The sequence below is a fragment of the Opisthorchis viverrini genome (assembly GCF_000715545.1).
Source record: "Opisthorchis viverrini unplaced genomic scaffold opera_v5_207, whole genome shotgun sequence".
Taxonomy (NCBI): Eukaryota; Metazoa; Platyhelminthes; class Trematoda; order Opisthorchiida; family Opisthorchiidae; genus Opisthorchis; species Opisthorchis viverrini.
Genome location: NW_008751864.1, coordinates 110,621 through 120,814, shown reverse-complemented (window position 1 = coordinate 120,814; position 10,194 = coordinate 110,621). Strand labels below are relative to the sequence as shown.

Sequence of the window (10,194 nt, the reverse complement as noted above, 5' to 3'; positions counted from 1 at the left end):
TAGAATGTATCACCTTCAACAGTAAGCACATCAGATGCAGTTTCCAAAACACGTGAGCGTGATTGTGCAAGAACTCATGATTCGACATGCAAATTGACATGAACACCGTCGAATGTCCATAAAGACTACTTAGCTCAAGGTTTTCAGTGATTTGGTTGGGGCCGAGTTGGTAGGAAGGACGCTAGCTTTTGATAAATTTGTTATCTTTACAACGGCCCAGCCACAAAGAAAGCAGTCTTGACAAATAAGTAAGCACATTTACTAGCGAGGAGAGAATGATTAGGATTAGTTAACGCTAAACTGTCAAATGTTAGGCCAACAGATAGAGGTTAGATTTTTATTCGGACCATCTCCACGGGGCGAGTTCCTTCATGGTTGGGGAGTATCCGATGAACTGAATAGAAAAATAGGACGTGAGATTCATTGTCTAATTTTATGTTTTGTGCAACATTTAATGGATTCAGAAGATTATTATCCAGAAAATCTCGAATAATGCAGTGAGTGATAATCAACCTATTTACTGAAAATAAAAGGTACGACAAAGGAACAAACTAGCATGACGTTCTGTATGCCCAGCGTCTTTCGGGTATGAAAGGCCTGCTCATACTGAAACGAGGACCAGAGTTGAACCATAATTCTAGATTGGCCACTGATGTTTCATTAGAAATAATTTGTTTCGTTTTCATTGCCGGTTTCAAGTTGGTAGTGTCCATTCGGATCAAACCTAAGTGAGCAAGTTGCAGGTAACCCGCAGCAGAGAAGTTAAATAACAAATTCTGCTAAAATGGACACAGTTTTTTAGAGCAAAATGGCCCACTTTTCTTTCGCTCGACATGGATTAGAGATATGTGCCCTTAATTTGAGGCTTTCGTCGGGCTCCATATGCATTCCAACCCGAGATCGTCTTTAACTACTGGTTTTATATTCCTCATTTCCCACAATTGACGCAGATTTCTTTACGGACAATGTGATTAGTAACGATCAAACTCGGGTTCACACCTAATGCTGACATGTACTACCGAATTCGAATATGAGGCGCGATGTAACGGTCATTTTATATACCACGTATTGTGTAACATATGGAAGAACATACATTTGAATTCCAGTATTTAACTATAGGTGACAGATTACATCCATAAGCATTCTACCGTCTCACATGATAACTGCCCAACCAGTCCATAATGTATAGCGCAGCGCAGGTTTGTCTGAGTGCCATTCATCTCATATTCTACGGAATTGCATCTCGGGTAGCAAGTTTTTTCTAGTCCGCCAGCATTAGGAAAATATGTGGTGTCTGGTTAGAGCTTACCAAAGCCGTGGCGCTCCCTGCACCGACAAGTGTTCCAGCTATTATGTCTGATACGTGATGCTTTTTATCCGTATAGCGGCTGATGACCACATATAATCCAAAAGAAACAATGGCAGTCTGGAGCATCGGACGAAGCAGTGGAGCACAGCTCAACTGAAGACGCTCTTGGAGGTACAGCTGGTCGCAAAAAGAGGAGAGCCAAGTAAACAAACGATCCATAGCATGAGGTAAACATATCAGTCAAATCGTACTGATAAATAATTTCCTGGTGATACGTGTAATGCATAGAGAATCAGATAGATCTAAAATAAGACTGACATGGTACTTTTAACTTTGGGGCTACTAAAAATGACCAACAACGAATAGCGACGACTAACAACGACCAAAAGATAATGTATACATTCGCAATCCAACCAGTTTAATTACACCACACCAGCTCCCTGGCACTAGAGAATAAACTTTGCTTGGTAGTGGAGGCTGCTGTTGAAAACGTCCCCAGATAAATCGGCATAAATTGCTTTACTCAGTTAACCACCGAAACAAGCGACTCTTGAGCATTGTTCACTCACAAATGATATGTCTGAAGGAGAACTGATGCTGAACACTAATAAACTGATAAACGTTAGAATATCAAGCGGCGATTATATGAGCTTGATGGCGTAATCCAAGTAATTCTACAAAGCGAGCTATACGAAAACAACAGTGCCGAAAAAGACACTAAAGTCGTATAATCCCATGATTGTGGTTGCTGACTAACCACGTCACAACAAATTGGATTGGATCCACCAACTTAGTATTTGGGTTGGCCGTGCAGACCCGTAGGTCGCGAGTTTTGAGAGGGCGACGCCAGGAAGGATGTAGTAGATTAACCTGAATGAAAGTGTATTTCTTCAATGGCACTGAGTACCAATGTTTGTGATCTTTTGGATCACACTTTGGAAATAATTCAGATGAGGTCGTTGAGGTTCACAAACAACACAAAAGGAGACTACAAACTGTGAAAGACTGCCGCAAGCAAACCAAGCTTATTCTTGTTTATGCATAACAAAATCTATTTGGGGAGAAATACGATCAAGGAATAAAATTTTTAATCGGTTCTCCTTACTGTTATCTCTACAATGAAACCAATGTACTGGCTTGACTGGATATCCACATCATTTGGTTACTGAGCCTGTGAACCTGGATAATATAGACCGAGGTCAACTGAAACACCAAAATCAAATCAACAAGGTCACAAGGTCACAGAACATCTTTTGCTAGTTATGCAGAGCAATTTAGTAATCACCTTAGCAAAGTGGCGGCGTTTGTCTCCTAACGTAACGTGCAGAAAAACCCACAGTCGCAGAAGTAGTCTGTAGGTTTCTTGTCATAACAGTACACATTAGGTAGCTGAAAATTTCTCCACAGCCCACGACCACTTTCTTCCTTATTTTGGAATTATCGGGTTGGCGCAGTTCCAGAGTTTCCATCAACTCGATGTTCTAAATAAACCGGAATTGCACGAACTTTGCTAAATACACTCATTTGCAAGTTAACTCGGCTTTAATGAGAGGCCTTAAGAAATGCTGGCTGAATCTCTCGTAGGTTATTTGGACGATTTCAAGGCCTACTTGATACAAATTGCAAAAATAAACAGTGGACCACATGTATTCGAGTTCACGGTCAGGTTTGATTTCAGTTTCCTGCCATTTAGAGTGATTCTAATAGTAACCATCATGTTGTTCCTACGAAATTCCTCGAGGGATCGTAGTTAGAAGTACTGTGTTTTGTCAGTTCATTTCACTTTTATGCTTCATACAGAGGATAAATTAAGTTGGCGTCAAATAAAATTAGTTGTAGTTTGGCTGCAAAACTCACCACTATAAACATTACTGCAACTGCTGTGACCGATGAATGTCCGGAGACGAAGGAGACGCTGTGAAGATTTGGAAAAAGCCACAAACTGAGAGCAATTTTCTGCGGTAAATGGCATAGTGCTTAGTAGATACGACTCGCTTACTATTTTATTTAAGTCACAACTAAAGGGTGGGAAGGAATCAAATCACCAATAAAAAGACTACAGAAAGATTACTGAAAATTTTAAGTAATTTTTTCTGAATCAAAGTAAAGGGTTACACAGATTTTAAAGGAAATGATTACAGTTCTGTAAGGTCTAGAAAAACTCGGCACTTCATGTGAATTAAATTTGGTTGGATATTCAAACGAACAAGCTGTAATAAATAGGCCCGAATCCGGAGTTTCCAAATACTAAAACTGCCCTGTTCTGAACAGAATATTTGGTGGGACTGTCCAAATGTAATGTTTTCTTCGGGGCTTTCTAACCTTGTGGGGGCCAGGCGAAAAAGAGAGGAATGTTCGCTCAAAAAATAGTAAGTCTATTGTTGTTAGCAAACTAGTGCACATCACAGATTGGCGTGTTAGCTTCATGTTGCGCTAACCAGCTACGGGTGCCTAATAGCATGCTCTCGTAGATAGTCATCGTGTAATCCCGTCTTCCTCCTCACCCCATCACTTCAGTATACTTCGTGACACCGACTTTGACTGACTGCACTCGTCTGTCAAAAATCCAGAAAATAAATTCTCATCCATCTTGTTTCGTAAACAGTAATTTCCGAGTGCCTGCGAAATGTTACATACTACTGTTTCATACCGTTGAACTGGGATCGTGAAAGGATGCTGAAAAGATCAGTCTCAGGGAAGATTGTCCCTTACTAGGACATGTTGGGTAGATACTGATGGAATCGACTGCAAACGAAACACCGAACATGATTCGGGTTTTTGGAATCTCATCAAAATTTTGCTACAAAAGATCCAATGCCAAGTCCATCGCTTGTTAGTTCTCAAGTCCTGCGTACTGGTCAGTGGTTATATAATAGTCTCACAGTTTCCCTGGAATAAAACCCATCTTCTGCAGAGCACTTCTGGGCCGAAACTTTGGAAAATTTCCTCTCCTCGTTTCCAAGTGGTTTTTCGGTTGTTTGTTTTGGTGGAACTCCAGAGCTATTTTTCCCATGCATTCTGAAATCTTGTTTATATATACTCACCCGGCACCCGCCTTATTTACGGATATGGACTATCCCGTGGTGATGTAAATCTCATCCACACATTCCACAGGCTAAAATCCGAGGTACAGGTTGTCATCTTCTTTGGTGCTCAAAATGAATTCCCAAACAGCACCGAACCCGGTGTAATTATCACATCAAACCCTAGTGTGCAGACAGTTCCGAACCGGCCAATATCGTGAGAAATGGGAGTTACAGTAACCTTATACAAAAATCAAAACAGCAGAATATTTAATGTATCTGTAGGCTGGTCTGGTCGGTATTTCGTTTCCACACTACGCAGTTTAGAGCACACCAAACGACTACACCAAAAAAATCGACAGAAAACACCACATTGGAGACGTCCAAACTTTACCGGGTAACCATCAGAGAGGCAAACACGCATGGACACACGTTAACTAACCAAAGTTTCTGAATTTGTGGATTACATTCAGAGAGGGGATCGAAACCAGTGAAAGGAAGGCCTTCGCCGCGGGGATATTTATTAGGAAATGCCAATTGACCGGATACAGACCACTGAACAGGGAAGCAAAACTCTAATTTGCATCTTAGTTACAAAAACTGGACATCTATCTTCTTCCGAACGAGTCTTCTTGAACTTTTCTGGAGATTCATTGACTCCACTCATTCGTCGGTCAAATCCAAGCAAATGTTACAAAGCGGCTCCACGAATTCCGCAACAGATCTCCCTTTTGCAATAGACGCAAAGCGAAATTCTACGAACCAAACATACTACTCGAGTGCCTCCCTATCAGTAGTATCAACGTTACACTAGTAGCGGGAACTGGCCCGTGTTCCAAGGGATCGAGTAACTTTCCCCGGAATCGGAAGTTCAACAGAAAGTTCAAGAAGCACGCTTTAGGGCTTCCGTTACGTAGAGGTGGACTAACCCTAATGCGAAGTGTCCTATCTGTAGCATACGGCAAATACCGATATTTTCAAAAAAAACTGTGCCAAACATTACGGGTAGTCGTGGAGGGAGGTCCGCTTTCCTGTCCTGCAGATTATCATGGGTTCTTTTTATATAAAGCTGTGTTGAGCGGCGAGCAACACTATACAAAAACCACTTGAATAGATCAAAATGACTTTCAAGTGAGCTTTGAGTTCAAATTTCAGTTCTACTTCTTGATGGAGGATCCTTTCCCTTGCTAGTGAGAGTAAGACAACTCCGATCAATTCGCAGTAAGTATTTTGGTACGTCATTAAAATTCGGAAGCTAAGGACTCGGCATTAATTGACGTTGAACATATGGCCCTCATGTGTATACAGACGGTGCTCACAGATATTTCACTAAACACATTGACATGAATCGTATCCGTGAGTTACAGAAGTGTGCACATATGACGCAAGTAAGGAACGCGTGAAATTAAATATCTGCAATCAAGGTAGGTATTTGAAACCAGCCTTGTAAAATGAAGCGATAATTTTATTCAAGACTGTCTTTGTGAGTTAAATTGACTTGACACTCTGCAAGAGTACAGGAGAGGTGGAGGCATTCACATTGAGTTAATGAGAGTAAAGGATGCTTACAATGAATCAGGCAGAAGAAGTTGAAAGGGGGAAGGAGACTTATGAAATGCGCTTTCATAACCTCATCAGAACACTAGTTATCATACTAATCTTTGCTGTCGAACAGGAACTTCTGTGGCGAAAAATATCCGACACTATCAGTTGCGGTCGCTGGACGTCGTGACACTGATGCCGATTCATAGTCTACCGAGACGGGTATTTCCTCCGTGCCTTCTCCAGAATAACGCAAAGGGGAGGTGGACCAGGAGTGATTTGGCAAGTGTTGGAGAGGCTATGAAGGCTAAGATGATTTAGGATTTTGCTGGATGGGACCTCCTTCATCCATTCACGCTTGGCTGGAGACGCTGCAAGAAGTAGCGGCTAATCTACATGAGTGACGTTCGTGCTACCGGTTTGCTTTCAGACTCGTTGATTGTTTCTGGGGTTTCGGCCATCTTGGTTTGCCTCAGATTGGCAAGCATCAAGTCTCATCTCTCTTTGTTCTTTTGTTATTACAAGTTAGGAATCTAAATATAATTAAATTTGTACGATATTGTAGCGTCAATATCAACACCGCGCTTCAGCCTCTGAAGCTGTCGATGACTACATAGATGACTAAGTTTACACGAATGTAAAATGCGTCGGCAGATCCCTTTCACAACCATCATTTTCATCACCTACGTTATCATCTGAAACATACAATTTTCGTAAATGCCTAGCTGACGTACAGCAGAGTTAAGTAACTGGAGTCGAGGAGAATATAATAAAAGAGATGAGAGTTGTCTTCCATTGAAGGGTCCCTTTTATCTTCCAAATGAATGCCGAAGAAAAGTCAACTGATGACCAGCATTAGATAGTGGCTGGTTCAGATGATGAGTTGTCAGCACAATACCACGAGCCTATTCTAACTTTCTGTGGACCTGTCACAACGTGAATTTGGCCTCCACCCTATAGAATTGCGACGTGTCCCCGTAAACCACCTGTGAACGAAGCCATCAAGGATAGGAATAGGGTAATCACCTTAAACAGAGAAGAACGTCCCAACCGTTGGGCCAAATACTTCGAGCAACAATTATCGTGGCCACCAGCTGCCACTCATCCAGAGCCCACAGTTGACATAGAACCCTAGATGGTGAAAGTGGAGCCAATTACGGCCTCGGAGGTTTACGACTGCATATGTTCTCTCAAGCGCCACCGAGCTTCTGGTCCAGAGGACCTCCCACCGGTATTGTTCAAAGGTGGGGTTGAAGTCCTCAGTCAGTGCTTGTCTGATCTGTCTGCTTGCATTTGGGAAAAGAAGTTTCTCCCAGACAACTGGGAACAGTCGGTGATAATGCTCATTTTCAAAAAAGGGGCTCGTACTGAGTGTGGTAACTGCAGAGAATCAGCTTGAACCCGGTCGTAACGAGACTGTTGGCATCACTTGCGCTTCGTCGGTTTATGATGGCTCATGAAACACTGGCTCAAGAGCGGGAAGCAGGGTTACGGCCTGGGAGGGGTTGCGATGACCAAATCTTCACACTTTGTCGAGTGGTAGAATAACGCCATACGTGTAAGCGACCCACAGTACTAGTATTTCTGGATTTCCAATGCAACGGGTACCTCTACTGAAAAGTGTGTCTAGCACCAGAAGCTACATCCGTTGGGACGTGTATTGCCTGTGCCGAACCATCGTTTGCCGAAGAGAGTGTTGTTCTCCTTGCTCAACTCAGAGTGGTGGAAGCAGAGAGGTGACTAATCCTTGACCTGGGAGAGGAGTATGAAGGAGACTACGAAACGTTTTGGTTCTCCCGGTGCTACTCGCCTTCTAGGATGGGGACTGCGTTATCCCCACTGCACCTCGTTAGAGACTCTGCAAGATATCGTTGCCAACCAATATCAGTGACATTTTCGTTGCCAGTTTCTATTCAGATTACCTAATATGAGTGTCTGGAGGTGTAGGCACCTCGGAATGATTGTAATAAGCTATCACCAAGTCTCTTCCTTGTCCACCCTGTCCCCACAATAAGGTCTCCAAATAAATTATAGATGTACGGTAGGAAAGGCTCGGTGTTGAACACTGATGTCACGTTGTCGATGATGATGATGATGTTGATGATGATGAGAGGATTGTGATCTTAAACTAGTCCTTCGAAAAAACCATCAGGGAAGATTGTATGGATACTATGTACTTTCCGTTATATTAAAGCAGGCTACTGGGGTACATGAATCGCAATACTGCAAGAACAATCTCTTTCCTCGACAGAATGGGATTCCTTCACCACAGCCCTTCCAGAATGTTGCCGGTTGGTCACAAACTGCTAAGCTTCGTCACCTTTCTCACTATTTTTATAACACACAGGTTAAATTTCCTTGTTGGATGACACCCAGTGAATTAGTTTACTTGTACTGAACCCGAAAGAACAATGCGTTGGCAAAACTGACCTGAATATAAAATCTCTTCCGTATGTGCTTGACGCCCTTCTTGTCACCATTTGGGCGACATCCAAATTCCACCCTACTTTGGAATCTCGATGTACACGTACTTCTTAAACGGTGAGAGAATAATGAAGTGAGAATGCACATCAATGGTGCTGGATGGATGACTTTAGGGGCCCTAATTCAGGATCTATGATGGTCTATTCTGTCTCTACGGAAAATCTTCGTCTGTCAATATTTGACTGCTGATCACGTTACGCAGTGGATCCAATTTAGGAGAATTTCGGTCCAGTTTTATGGAATTTGTCCCTGTTCGGCTTGTGTTATTAATTGGATTAGCTTTTAACGCTACTGTGTGTTTCTATGGGATTTACTTTTCTGTACATGTTGTTGCAGTAGGGAAATTTAACTCCCTGTCCGGTCCTTGTTCCAGGGTATGTACCTGTCATCAAACTATGTTTTCGAATTGGAGTTGGGAGGGCGGAATTGCAGTGGAGCTTTCATAACGCTCGAACCTATTTTATTTCTAATGTCAGTAGCCAACACAACAATTGACGTCATAACCACCAACATTTTGGTTATCATCATCTCTTTCGCTGGCGGCAAACCGTACATGAGCAGTATAGTGGTATATTCCTGTTACTCATTCCCTCTTCTTCCAATAATTAGCTTCATTCATTGCGTCTGATTTATTGGGTTGAACCCGTTTTTACTGATAAACTCGGCAGTGGGATTCACAGACATTTTGATCTTTAAATTCAATATAAATTTACGCCAAATTGACTGAAGACCACTGTTTTGGTACCGATTTATCTGACATCACACTGACCAGAACTTTCCTGTGAACACTGCGCAACGGTGGCTTAGATGCGATATCACTGTTAAAAACACCGAGAAAGATTATCATTGAAGTTTCAACAAAGTGTGACTCACTTGATTTCAGGCATTAGATTGGTACGCATACCCTGGCAACTGTATTCATTAACGAATCCCGTGCAGCTGGTGAGCGTAATATTGGGCTGACAAACATCGAGGAAATGTGGTCGATTAGCTTTGGTCGTGATTTTGAATAGCCAAGTCACAGCGCGCGTTAAGCCGATTGCAAGCATGTAGATTGTGATCACGTTGTACATACGAACGGCCATCTGTCGATTAGTTTGAATATCATAACTGGGCATTAGGTAAAAACAAACTTACCGTTTTCCAAACATTTTTTGCCCCGACAGCATAATACAAATATAGCGCTGATAGAGGCTCAAGAATGACGACCTGGATTGGAAGTTAAAAGCGAACCATGCACAATGTATTTGGTACCAACGCGAGTGGTAAGCCATAACCGTAACCCAGCAAAGCTTTCGTTGGAATCGTGCTATCGTAATAGGGATATCTGATTGAGTGGTCGTCACAGAAAAAACCCGACAACGGTACTTTGATCCCCTTAAACAGGTAGAAGGCTACATGAACTACGTGTCGGTTTGAAAGTATTAAATTACCAATTCCAAAGTGCAAAACTTACGCAACACGACCAGTAACCAATCAAGGACTACACGGAGGACGCAGGGACACCAATCAGGATTCATCTGAAGTTAAGAGGAGGGATTTCTTTGGCATAGTTGAATGTAAGGGTCTGCGTCAAGCCCGTTGCGCCAGTGCGCACAATCCCTTGACACTTATGTTAGCTCGGGTGCGTTCACGAGTGACTGTCGTACATGAACAGGTCTGTCGCAAGCAACCAGCCGGTCCAAATGTGATGGTATGGCAATGGATACCGGCAGTAATTATCCACTAATCATCAAAATGCCGGTGTTATCGGTCAACCCATTTTATTTTCCCGTACTACACCACCTCCCCAGTATACCAGAAGGTAGATGATGCCATGCTCCCTCATTAACACGC

The 10,194-nt window shown here is 42.5% G+C and overlaps 1 protein-coding gene across 1 annotated transcript; it reads right to left on the bottom strand.

The window, feature by feature from the left end:
• Positions 1–255: 255 nt before the first annotated feature.
• On the bottom strand, positions 256–9,878 carry T265_08222 (hypothetical protein; the record flags this gene model as incomplete). The annotated part of the gene is made up of 7 exons (XM_009173965.1): positions 256–394; positions 1,310–1,486; positions 3,167–3,224; positions 9,232–9,443; positions 9,496–9,567; positions 9,613–9,761; positions 9,815–9,878. 7 exons carry the CDS (start codon positions 9,876–9,878, stop codon positions 338–340), a joined length of 789 nt encoding a protein of 262 aa, XP_009172229.1.
• Between the last annotated feature and the right edge of the window lie 316 nt (positions 9,879–10,194).